General features: G+C 42.4%; 1 protein-coding gene across 5 annotated transcripts in view; it reads left to right on the top strand.

Moving 5' to 3' along the window:
- Window positions 1-13523, top strand: part of IL34 (interleukin 34) — a 144940-nt gene that overhangs the window by 114180 nt on the left and 17237 nt on the right. Inside the window, exon 6 of one of the 5 annotated variants that reach the window (XM_030203603.1) lies at window positions 595-700. The exons of the other annotated variants lie outside the window; for them this stretch is intronic. Coding sequence (XP_030059463.1) covers window positions 595-687 — 93 coding nt within the window. The 3' untranslated portion in view covers window positions 688-700. The remainder of the gene's footprint in view (window positions 1-594; window positions 701-13523) is intronic. 5 annotated transcript variants of the gene reach the window in all.

Here is a 13523-nt window from a genome sequence, read left to right as displayed (position 1 = left end):
CTTAGGGGCCCTTTTACTAAGAAGCACTGATGGATTTAGCTCATTCTAATGATTCATGCATACTAAATGCCATGGAGCCCATTGTATACCTGTGAGCTGCATGGCACTTAACACACATTAATTCATTAGCACACGCAAAATCCGTTAGCACACCTTAGTAAAGGGCCCCTTAATTTGTTGTACTTATTTCCATAAGTTGTGGAGGCAAATAATGTAACTGGGTCTAAAAAAAAGTTTTGTAGAGTAAAGCTCAGTTTCAAATTATTAACATAACAAATATATTACCTGAGGTTCAATGAGTGTTTTAAGTTGTTAGGGAATGAGAATTGATGGAGAATTCTATTCATGCTCTATTCTTATACACTTATACACTTCTTTGATGCACTTATTTATTGCCACTGTCAGAAACAAGATGCTAGACTAGATGTTCTTTTTTTTTTTTTTTTTATTCTGACACAGTTTGGCAGTTTTTATTTTTTTATTAAGATGAGCTTTGTGTATAATGAGGTACACCTGCTTGGCCAAAAGAAAACTGATTCATCATATGAATCTGCTTAAACTTTGGAAACTCAGGGAATATCATTTCTTAATTAGGCAAGCCAAACCAGATTTGATGCTTCAGGTGCCAATGGACACTGCCACAGAAACCAAATAAATGGGACAATTATCATGAACCTAACATGCTGAAGTGGAAGACCTGGTAAACCAATTCTCTGATGTATTCTCCTTTGTACCAAACACTTCTGTGCCAGTTATACTGAGGGCTTACTCTGGAGGGGAAAGGGAAGAGGATTTTGGATTGAGCTCACATTTTCTAGTAGCACTTCAAGGTACATTACATTCAGGTACAATAGGTATTTTCCTGTCTCCTGATGGCTTACAATCTAGTTGTACTGCCAGTGGAGGGTCAAGTGTCTTGGCCAAGGTCACAAAGAACAGCAAGGGAGGAGTGGCCTAATGGTTAGTGCAGTGGGCTTTGATCCTGGCAACCTGGGTTCAATTCCCACTGCAGCTCCTTGTGACCTTGGGCAAGTCACTTAACCCTCCATTGCCCCAGGTACAAAAACTTAGATTGTGAGCCCTCTAGGAGCAGAAAAAGTTCCCTTCTTCTCAGCATTTTGTTCTTCCGGGGGGGGGGGGGGGGGGGGGGTGATGAACAACTTAAGGGGCAATACAAGAATCAAGGAATGGTTGCTGCAGCCTTGTCTTCATGCCCACACCAGTTAACTCATTTTTGCAGTTTCAAAGTATGATGCAAATCTAGTCCCCATCATAAATAAGATGCCAGAAAATATAGGTATTTTAAAAAAATGTAGTCAATCCCTATATGGGGACTGGGGGTGTTCAAAAAAAGAATACCAAACTCTAAATCAAACTATATATTAAATAGAAAGGAAGGAGAATTCAGTATAGGCTGTTCCTTCAGCCGAGCTATATTTTAGTGAGACTAGCCATGATGAAACAGCTCACTATAACGCTTTATACATCATCAGTACTCCGTTAAATAAAGCCCTTCTACCTAATTTTAATGCATGTAATTACAAAATATGTTATAAAAAACTTTAATGAACACCCTCCTACCCCCCATTTCAGTTTTTTTCAAATTTCTTATTGCAAATCAGCACACCATAATTTGTGATGTAAAGAATAAAAAGAAGTAGTAAAGCACTGGATATAATTAGAACAATCGGATCTGGGCCAAAAATTTATTTTAAAGAATATGCTTGCTTATCTTAGCTTGCTTGCTCCAAGGTCTCTGTTTCAAAATGTCTTTTTCAGGGATGCTAGTGCTGCTTGCTCCTCAATTATACTCCTTGCTTGTGTTCCGACCTTTTAAGCGAAACAAACGTCCGTCAATGGCGTGATGACATCATACAGCCTAAACCTATCAAATAGTCACATTCCATTCGATGTAATCATTCAAGCCCAATGAGGAAATAGAATTTAATTCAAGTATCCAGAATTGTTCTCTAAGAGCTAAATAGGCTTCCCCTGTCCCCCTGAAATTTTAAAGTTTCTCTCACTCGTATTTGATAGCATATATTTTGTAATTACATGCATTAAAATTAGGTAGAAGGGCTTTATTTAAAAGAGTACTAATAATGTATAGAGCATCATCATGACTAATAGAAAGCAAGTAATCATGAAGATACTAAGACACAGGTAAAATCAGCTTACAATCAAAGTAAGTCTGAAAATGCCCAGCATAGCTCAGATAGCTCACAAGGTAAACTTAATTTCTGTTTTTTTTTCTTTTATCACACAGCTGTATACAAATTGCCCCTCCTCCAGAGGTATGAAGTCTGTGAGTCACCAGATGCTATGAAACCAAATTGATTGAATTAAGTCTCTGGCACTGAAGATTCCAAACACAATTCTAATAAACACACCTTTAAGACAGACACCACAGTCACCAAATTCCGTGCAACCAAATTGGATTAAGTTACTTGGCACAGGTTCAAAACACAGTTCTAATGAGAACACCTTTAAGACAATTCCAGTATAAAAATATGAAATCACTGGCACAGAAGTTCAAAACACAGTTCAATAAAAGCACCTTTAAGATAGTACCAGCATAAAAATAATATGAAATCACAATGCAACAACAATTTTAAGTTATAGGCAATAAGATGAAGACAGTTTAGAAACTTTTAGAGGTCAGACCCTCTGCAAGTGAAAAGACAGTTTTATTTTTTAATAAGATAGAATAGAAAGCAGGTAACCAGGAAGATATTAAGACACAGGTAACGTCAGTTTACAATCAAACCAAGTCTGAAAATGCCCAGCGTAGCTCAGACAGCTCACAAGGTAAAAGTTCTGGAGTTTTTTTTTTTTACCACACAGCTGTATACAAATTGCCCCTCCTCCAGAGGTATGAAGTCTATGAGTCACCAGATGCTATGTAACCAAATTGATTGAATTAAGTCTCTGGCACTGAAGATTTATTAAGATTTGCTAATCTCCCAGCCAGGAGCGCCATTTAGACTGCTCACAATTTCATCAATAATAAAATAAGAGAGAAGATGATAGCACCAGGTCCGGAGAGCTGAGTGTCAGTCACTTCTAGGAGGGTGGCTAGGAATATCCAACAGTATTACATAGCACAACTGCGGGCTGCTAAGTGGACATATTCTAAAAAGATCAAGGAAGCTTCAAGTTCTGCAAAACAATTATTTAGAGTCTTTAATACTCTCACTACTACTTCTGTACATTCAGGCTCAAAAGTTCATTTATCATCAGATGTGCCGGCCAAGTATTTTTTTTTTTACTCGGTTGCTTCAGTCAAGTTTCTTGCTATCTGTTCCTTTTTCAATTCTTGAACCATATGTTAGCAGTCAGTCTGCTACTTGGTCTTCATTCAATCTTCCTTCTCTGGTATCTTTCTCTAAAATGGTACTGCATCTACATAATTCTTTTCGTTCCTTGGATCCTTTACCCTCAAGTTGGTTGAAATCACCCTCTTTAGGCTTACTTCCTTCTTTACATTGTATTGTCATTAATAGCCTGACATCTGGTACCTTTCCAATCTCATTGAAGTCAGCCCTGATCTCGATCCTTTGTTAGCAAAAAATTATTCCCTGGTCTCTAACTTACCTTTTCTCTCTCAAGTGATTGAATCAGTGGTACTCAATCAGCTTTCTGCCCACATTGAGTCGATTATTGCTCTGCACCCCCCCTCCCCCGTCAATCAGGTTTTCTTCCTGGCTTCAGTACAGAGACAGTGTTGGCTGCACTTCTCAGTGAACTTCACAGTAATGTGGAAAGGGGGAAATTGCTTTATTAGTCTCTATTGATCTTTCTGCAGCTTTCAATATGATTAATCATGATTATCTCTTACATCGTCTTTCCTGTCTTGGTATTGTGGGCACAGTTCTAGAGTGGTTTACTTCTTTTCTTGGTCATTGTTCTTTTCAGGTATCCCCAATCCTCCTCAGTTTCTGCTTCCTTCCCTCTAACATGTGGGGTCCCCCAGGGCTCGGTTTTTAATCTATTTGTTAGTTCCCTGACTTTACTTATCCAGTCCATGGGGATCAGTTCATTTTCATATGCTGATCATTTTCTTTTAGTTCATTATACTGATTCATTGAGGTGGTGTTAAGGGCTCCTGCGCTAACCCGACGGTAACCGGGTAGCGCGTGGTGCTGCCCAATTACTTCCGGGTTAGTGCCGCTCTGGAAAATAGCTGTTTTCCATAGTGTGGCAAATGGTGCACACCGGGGCTGGAACTATTGCCGGTGCCTGCGTTCGGCCAGCAGTAGTTCCAGATTAGTGTGGGCTTACCGCTACTCTGTAAAAGGGCCCCTTAGATTGTGAGCCCTTTGACAGGGAAATACCTATTGTACCTGAATATAACTCACCTTGAGCTACTACTAAAGAGAGTGTGAGCTAAAATCCAGTTCCCCATCATAAAAATAGTGTAGTAAAATTATGCTTCTTCTTTGGCTTGGTAAATGCTGATCTCATGGCAAGCCAGAATTCTACTACAGAAGTATGCACCTATCTTTCAGGTATGTGAAACTCTGAGAACAACTCTAATACATAGTTGTGATAGTGTCTGGTTGTTTGCATCGGCATAAAGGTCTGGTGCTCTAAAGAGGTTTTCCTATTTTGTGGCTTTGGGGAAAATGCTTAGAAATCTGCCTCAAAATGAGATAACCAGGTCATTCCAAAGAGACTGGCCCCGAAGTTCTGCCCCATTGCACGCATGGAAAGGTAGTCCAACTTTTCCTCTCTAGTTTGAACTGAGTGAGATTGCAACCCTGTTGGGAATTAGGAAATTGTATTCTGATAGGGTTGAGGATCCGAGTACATGAAATACAATAAAAATTCTTTGGTAGGAGCCAGTGGCGTAGCCAGAAAGCAATTTTTGGGTGGGCCAACAGGTCAGATTGGTGGGCACCAGGGTTGCCAACTTTTTTGAAATTGAAAAACTTGCCACCTGATACCTCACCCATGCTCCAGCTCTACCCCACTCCCAATAACTTCAATAAGGGTAGCAGTGCAGACTTCAGGGGGAAGTACAAGAGATTGCATGCACTCTTCCACCTCCATTGAGCCTCGGTTCCCTAACACACATACTTAGCCTGTATAGCAAGACCAAACACTTTTCAACATATCTTTCCAGTTACACGCTATAGAAATGATCCCAGAAAGTATGGTCTAGTATTAAAGGCAAATAAATTTTCCATCCACAGAACCCCCTGTCCCTCCCCCAATGGGTACAGAGCAGAGTTAGGACATTTCCCCATAAAACTCACTGTAATATCAACAGCCGCCATATAGTAAATAAAACAATCTTTAAAACAAAATGTCACTCATAACCTAGTGCAAATCTACAATGCCAGCACTAACTTCCAAAAGAAGGATCCTACCTATGAAAAAGGCATTGCCCTACATATTACAGTGGGGCTGTAAAATATCAATACATCTATTGGGAAAACTAAACAAACCAAACTTACTACAGAAGGCTACATAAAAAATTCATGCTAACGGAATACCTTGATCACACACACGGAATAAAAATGCCAAATATAGAATAATTGACTAAAAAGTATAAACATAAATATAACCAAAACCCCAAAAAGCCAAACCTTGCATGTAATACAATACCAGAGATACAGAAAGAAATGCATTTCCTCCTGTGCAAAATATAAGCATAGTACTTGCCAGGGATGGTGTTGGAGTGCAACTAGAGCAATTGCTCTTGGTCCCCTGGCCAGAGAGAGCCACAAGCATGATGGAAGCTGAAGGCAGTGCAGTCTGGTGATGGGCTTTGGGGTTCCCTCCCAAATTTATGGCCTGGGCTCCAGCCATGTCTAACACCAGCTCTGGCAAGATGTACATTCCAAATGTGACATATTCTAATCATAAAATTGAAAAAAATGATTTTTTTTTCTACCTTTTGATGTCTGGTTATTTTATTTTTCAAATCAGCTTGGTTCTAGTCTCTGGTTTCTGCTTTTTTCTGTCTTAATTCACTTACCAGGGTCTCCTGTCTATTTGTCATTTCTTCTCTCTCCATGTCCACCATCCATCTCCCATCTCTGTGTCCCTATAGTTCCTTGTCCAGTATCTCCACTATGTTCAAATTCCTGCATCCATCACCACCCTTCTATCCCCTACCCCTGTGTCCAGCATCACCCCTTGTGTCCCTATGCCCTCACATGCCCAGTATCTCCCTTTTGAGTTCCTGTTGTCCCCTATGTCTAGTATCTCTTCCCTGTGACCATATACCCCTCCCTCCCAGTGTCCAGCATAGCCTCTCTATTCCCGGCGCCATCTCTCTCCCTTCCCTCTAATCTCTCCTCCTGGTACAGCACCTCTCTCCCTTCTCTCAAGCCTCCCCAGCAGGCCTTCCCTCCAGCCTCTAGCCCCCCCCCCCCTCTCCACAGGTCCAGCACCTCTCTCCCTTCCTTCCAGCCTGCCCCCCTTGCAGGTCTAACAACTCTCTTCCTTTCCTCCAGCCCCCAGCCTTTCTCCCTTGCAGGTCCAGCACCTCTCATCCTTCCCTCCATCTTCCTCCCCCCTTTCAGGTCCAGCACCTCTCTCCCTTGCCTTTTTCCCTTGCTTCCAGCCAGCCAGCCAGCCAGCCACCCCCCCCCCCCCCCCATTGCAGGTCCAGAACCTCCCTTCCTTCCAGCTAGCCACCACCCCCTTTGCAGATCCAAAACTCTCTCCCTTCCCTCCAGCCAGCAACCTCTCCCCTTGCAGGTCCCAAACTTGGCTCCCTTCCCTCTAGCCAGCTAGCCCCCCCTTGCAGGTCCCAAACCTCTCTCCCTTCCCTCCAGCTAGCCATCTCCCCCCTTTTGGAGGTCCAGAATCTCCCTTTTCTCCAGCCAACCCCCCCCCCCCCTTTGAAGGTCCAGAACCTCTCTTCAATCCCTTCCCTATGGCCTCAAGCCCCCCCTACCTCCCACCCCCACGCAGGTGAAGCCACTGTCTCCCAGCCTGTCCCTCTCCCACCCTACAGGTACAGCCACTCACTCCGTTTTCCTCCCTCACTATCGCTTCGCTGATCACAGATGAAGAGACCTGCTCTAGAGCCTTCCCTCCGCAAGATCAGCTCTCTTCAGCATAACTTCCTGTTTCCAGGGCAGATCGTGGCAGAGGGAAGGCTCCGGAGTGCTCAGCGAATCACTGCTGGCCCCGCCCTTAATTTAAACCAGATGCTTACGGCAGGGGTGAGGGAGGGGAAAGAGATTCATCTCAGCAGCCACAGAGGGAAGGCTCCGGAGTCCAGATGCTTTGTGGTGGGGGTGAGGAGGGAAAAGAAGACTCACCTGAAGCTGCGGTTGCGATCCACTATTTTTGGGTGGGCCTTGGGTGGAAATGGGTGGGCCTGGGCCCACCCGTGGCTACACCCCTGGTAGGAGCGCAGTTCTAGTTAAGAATCCTGTCCATTTTTTTTTCTTTATTTGTTTATTAATTTTAACATTATAACAAGAATTCACTTGTTACTGAAATACAGCATGATTCAAAAACACATTAGAAATTTAAGCTGATCCAGCAATAAAGGTAAAGTTACATCACTTTAATCCTACAAATAAAATTATTGCTTCCTTAGACCCCATTAAGTAGGGGGGCGGTAGGAATTAGAGAAGTAAAACTTAAATAATACAAATAGTAAATAACATAGGGCGTATTATTCCCACAGATATCTTATATCATTTCAGCTGCTTCAACTCAAGAAATGATTTTAAATGTTCTGGTAAATAAAAGGTATATTTAACCTGGCCCAACTTAACAGTACATTTACATGGAAATACTAGGAAGAAAATCCCTCCTATATCCAACGTTTGTGATTTCAATGCCAGGAAGGCCTTCCTTCTATGTTGGGTTGATTTCGTTACATCAGGGAAAATCTGAACCTTGACTCCACCAAAACAAGTTTTTAAATTTTTAAAGTACAGTCTCATTATATTATTTAAATCTTGTTCGAAAATAAATGATACAATCAAGGTGGATCTTTCAGAGTTTTCATCTAACGTTTGTTCCAAAATTGCTGAGATATTTTTTAAATCCAAATTGGCATCTCGAGGGCCTTGTCTTTCCCCCACCTCACCTTTGGGATTAGAAATATAGAATAACTTATTTATAGGCAGAATTGCATCAAGAATCTTGTCCTTTTACCTGGAATTTTCAGTGCATACATTATGTAGAACAGAAGGAAGCAGGGTGCTTCTGGCTCTCTATAAATATCTTTAAAAAGTTCTGAATTTTCCTCCTATGTTAAACTGGAATTTATCCTTGGCCTCCTTTGTAACAAGCAATAATTTTACCACTGATAACCCCAGTGCTCCAGACATGTATGGACATATGATTACCTAAATATCCCACCGCTGCTGAATACCTTGCAGTATTTTCTTCCATGGATTTTGAAAACCATCACCCACACTCCTTCCCCCCCACCAATATCCTAAACTAATAATCATTTTAGGACTGTAGTGGGCTTTTAAGAGCTTGGCATATTCACAACCAAGAAAAGCTACATCGAGGTATGATTGCCTTTTCAAGAGGAATTGGAATTATAAGTCCATAGATGCAGTGGAGTAAAACCAAAACAAAAGCCACCTTTCAGTGTTGACCAGAGTCAGGAGGCCGTGTTGGACAGGTCCTATTTGTAGTTGGTTATCCAAACTTTTTTTAATGAAAGCTTAAAGAGAACAGTTTGCATAGTTCTTGCAGCAGTGCAGTGGAATTCTGTGACCTGATGATTTGTGTATGTGTATATTTAGGGCTAAATTCTATATATGGCGCCTGAAAAATCCAGGCGGTAAAAAATACGCCTAGGTGTCTTCTCTAAAGTACACTAAATTTTATAGAATTAGCTTAAATTTCCACGCAGTATATAGAATACACTGAGTGGCTCTCCATGAAACCAAATTTGGTCTTGTCCATTTGGGTCATGTTTTACTTGGCCTGAATCCTGATACATAAATTGGGCATAGAATGGGTATATTCTATAATAATGTGCATAGATTTTTGAAAGGCCCACAATCCGCCCATTCCACACCAATAACCATGCCCCCCTTTTCAATTATGCATCTTGGAATTTACACACATCACTTTACAGAATACAGTTAGCGAGTTGTGTGCGTAAATGTTAATGCCAATTAGTGCTGATAATTGCTTGTAAACATCCAATTAACAGCACTGATTAGCTAGTTAAACAATTAAGGGTCCCTTTATTAAGGTATGCTGAAAAATGGGTGGTGTAGGCGTGTGTATTGGACGCTTGCAGGTCCATTTTTCAGCACGCCTGCAAAACAGGCTTTTGTGTTGTATCCGAAAATGGATGTGTGGCAAAATTTAAACAAGCGCGCATCCATTTTGGGCCTGAGACCTTACTGCCACCCATTGACTTAGCGGAAAGATCTCGCGCATTAACCAGGCGGTAATCTTCAGCGCGCATACACTGCTGATTACCGCCCGCTTAGCGCCACATGGTAGAAAATAGAAATTATTTTCTGCCGTACGTTTTGGACGTGTGTCAAAATTAGAATTACCGGCCAGGGTGGTAATTCTAGTTCTAATTTGATGCCTGTTGTACATGCGTGGGCGCCTATGCTTCTTAGTAAAAGGGCCCCTAAGTTATACACATTGTTTTAGAATACGCTTCAATTTCCGTGCAGAAGTTAAGGTGCAATGTGATCACACAGATCTACTCCATTCATCGGCAGAAAAACCTTCCCATAGTTAAATCTGCAAAATATTTATAGTCTTTTCACATGTCTTACTAAAGATCAGTGTTCAATTTAAATTTTGCTCAATACACAAACAGTGTCATTAAATGCTGTACTTATCTGTAAGTTAGCAAACATCCGGAGCAACTTGAGTTGAGATTTAGAACTATTGGAAGGTTTTTCTGCCGATGATGAAGAGTAGTTCCGTGTGATCACATTTTGCTCTACAGATCTTTGGATTTGGAGCTCTATGAGGCTTTTCTTTCTATAGTCTGATATGGCTATAGGTTTAGCTACCTGATATATCTATTCTTTTGAACTTATTGTTTATTGCTTAATTAATTTGTCCTGTGAATCTGTACTGTGGTGCACTTCTCTGTCTTCTAACCCTGCCCCCCTCCCAAAAAGACAAAAACGAGAACAAAAAAAAACCCTCTTTCCTTTCCTGCCTAGCTCTGATAGTAGAGAGGATAGGCTTTTCTAACTGCTTCTTGTCCTGTAGCATTCTAACTTTGTGGACAGGTTCTGCCAGTCGTAGGCAAAAAAACAAACAAAGAAAAAAAAATAACTTAGAGGGGCATAATCGAACGGCGCCGGCCATCTTCGGGGCCAGCTCCGCAAAGGGGCGGTGCCAACTGTATTATCGAAAAAGATGGCCGGCCATCTTTTCTTTCGATAATACGGTCGGGGCCGGCTAAATCTCAACATTTAGGTCAAATGTTGAGATCGCCGGGTTTACAGATGGCCGGCTTCGAAAAAAGTGGGAAAAAAAATCCTTAAATCAAAACTATTTTTGCTTGGCTTTTTCAGTAGTACCAGTGGGCCACCTCTGGATTACAAGACCGGTGGGCTAACCACTTGGCCACAGCTCCACTTACTTGGAGGTCCCTCCCTTTTGATTATGCCCCTTCAGGTCTCTCTCAGCCAATCACAGACGGGTCTCTCAGCCATTCACAGCTAATCAAAAGGGAAGGACATCCAAGTAAGTGGAGCTGTGGCCAAGTGGTTAGAGTACCAGTCTTGTAATATAGAGGTGGCCAGTTCAAATCCCACTGCAAAGAAATACAAAGTGATGCACTTAGGGAGTAGAAATCCACAGGAGATGTATGTGTTAGGCGGTGAATGTCTGATATGTACAGACAGGGAGAGACATCTTAGGGTGATAGTACCTGCGGATCTGAAGGCAACAAAACAGTGTGACAAGGCGGTGACTGTAGCCAGAAGGTTGCTAGGCTATTTAGAGAGAGGTGTGACCAGCAGAAGAAAGGAGGTGTTGATGCCCCTGTACAAGTCGTTGGTGAGGCCCCACCTGGAGTATTGTGTTCAGTTTTGGAGGCCGTATCTTGCTAAGGATGTAAAAAGAATTGAAGCGGTGCAAAGAAAAGCTACAAAAATGGTATGGGATTTGCGTTACAAGACATCTGAGGAGAGACTTGCTGACTTGAGGAAAGGAGAAACAGGGGTGATATGATAGATGTTCAAATATTTGAAAGGTATTAATCCGCAAACAAACCTTTTCCGGAGACGGGAAGGTGGTAGAACTAGAGGACATGAATTGAGGTTGATGTGGGGCAGACTCAAGAAAAATGTCAGGAAGTATTTTTTCATGGAGAGAGTGGTGGATACTTGGAATACCCTCCTGCGAGAGGTGGTAGAGATGAAAATGGTAACGGAATTAAAAAATGCGTGGGATAAACATAAAGGAACTGTTGAGAAGGAATGGATCCTCAGAAACTTAGCAGAGATTGAGTGGTAGCACCGGTGGTTGGGAGGCAGGGCTAGTGCTGGGCAGACTTCTACGGTCTGTGCCCTGAAAATGGCAGATACAAATCAAGGTCAGGTATACATATAAAGTAGCACATATGAGTTTATCTTGTTGGGCAGACTGGATGGACTGTACAGGTCTTTCTCTGCCATCATCTATTATGTTACTATGGTTATTTTGAGTTAAAAGTCTTGTTTTCTTGTAAGTGGATCACTTTGTTGGGAATATGTGGAGGAGTGGCCTAGTGGTTAGGGTGGTGGACTCTGGTCCTAGGGAACTGAGGAACTGAGTTCGATTCCCACTTCAGGCACAAGGCAGCTCCTTGTGACTCTGGGCAAGTCACTTAACCTTCCATTGCCCCAGGTACAACTAAGTACCTGTATATAATTTGTAAGCCGCATTGAGCCTGCCATGAGTGGGAAAGCGCAGGGTACAAATAAAATGTTTTCTTTTTAGAAAGTGTGGTTCCACACCCATGTTTTGGTGATCATGTGCTAATGTTGCCATTTGTATGTGTCCATTAAAAAAAAATAGTGCATGAACACTTACCGACACCCATTATGTAGGCGGTAAGAACTCACACTTTAATCCGGCGCTAATTAGTTAGTCTGTGCTAACTAATTAGCACAGCAACACCCACTCTCCACCTCCCAGACATGCCCCCTTCACGGTAAAATAAAAAATATATTTTTTTAGTGTGTGGTTTACATGTACAGATCAGGAAATTACTGCAGGACACTTGAGTGCATCCCTTAATAAGCCTTTTTAAGCTGTGTTAAACGTGTGTTAGCACTTACTGCAGCGTAATAAAAAGACCCTTTTGAGAGCTATGTTCATAAATCAACCTTTCTGAAAATTTTCTAAGACTAAGGAGCCTGGACCTGTCAAACATCTTCAGTGGGTCTCCCCTATTCCTCCCTTGTTGGCAAACCCTAACACCAGCTCCGAGCTGGCGTTAGGGTTTGCAGCGGGAGCAGTGCCCTTGTTTAGTGTGCGGCTGCCCACTGATCATTAGGGAGGAATGCGAGAGACCCTCATTTGCATGCATTTGCATGCAATTAGCAATCAGAGCCAGCACATTGTTTCACACACTGGCCAGCTCTGATGATCAGGCGGTAGCAAACATGGGCGCTGGTAGGGCACTATTGACCTCTAGTGCCCACGTTTGCTTTTGATCATCTGCTTGCTAGTCTAAATATGCCACTGTGTTCTACCCGTTCTTCACCCATCTATGTGCTGTAATGCACTTAGGGCCCTTTTTACAAAACAGTGGTAAACCCAAAACTGGCTTACCGCTCACTGAAAAGGAACTACCGCGGGATTAAGGCAGCAGCCTGATGGTAGTTCCCACCCCCAGCGCACCTTCATATCCGGTGCTACAAAAATATATTTCTTTTTGTAGCACTGGTGTGTACCCAGCAGTAATCGGGCAGTGCCGCGTGCTGCCTGGTTGCCACCGGGTTAGCACAAAAGCCCTTACCCGCCACCTCAATGAGTGGTGGTAAGGGCTCCCCGCCTGAAATGGCCACGCAGCAAGTGCTTTACTTGCCGCATGGCCATTTCCTGCAGAAGAGAAAAGTCTATCTTTTACCTGGCTGCGGTAAAAGGGGGCCTCAGCGTGTGTCAAAAACACTTGTCGATACCAGCGCAGGCCCCCTTTTGCCGCAGCTTGGTAAAAGGGGCCCTTACATTCTACTTTATAGAATAGCATGCATATAGGTGTGTAGGTGCCAACACAAGTACAGGCACATGGTTATAGAATTGCTTTATAACTTTTAAGCTTCTAAATTAAGATGAATTTTAAAACTTATTTTCCTAAATGTGGCTGAAATTAGGGCAGAAATCTAGAAGCCAAAGTTAGGAGTCTAAATTTAGGGGCTCAGTTTTTTTTTTTAATATCGGGTTCATAGTGGGGGGAAAAGAAAGCAACGGGGCAGCAAACATTCTCCTACAAATGCAGCAACCCTGATAATATTGAGTGTTTGGCACTTTAGAAGAACCTGAGCTGACTGATTAGAATTTTTGGTAGTCACATGGGATTCTCAGATTCCACCCCTGTTTAAAATATATTTGTT

Source organism: Microcaecilia unicolor, chromosome 5, assembly GCF_901765095.1.
Source record: "Microcaecilia unicolor chromosome 5, aMicUni1.1, whole genome shotgun sequence".
Classification (NCBI taxonomy): Eukaryota; Metazoa; Chordata; class Amphibia; order Gymnophiona; family Siphonopidae; genus Microcaecilia; species Microcaecilia unicolor.
The sequence above is the reverse complement of the archived record's forward strand: the minus strand, read 5'-3'. Positions and strand labels throughout refer to the sequence as shown.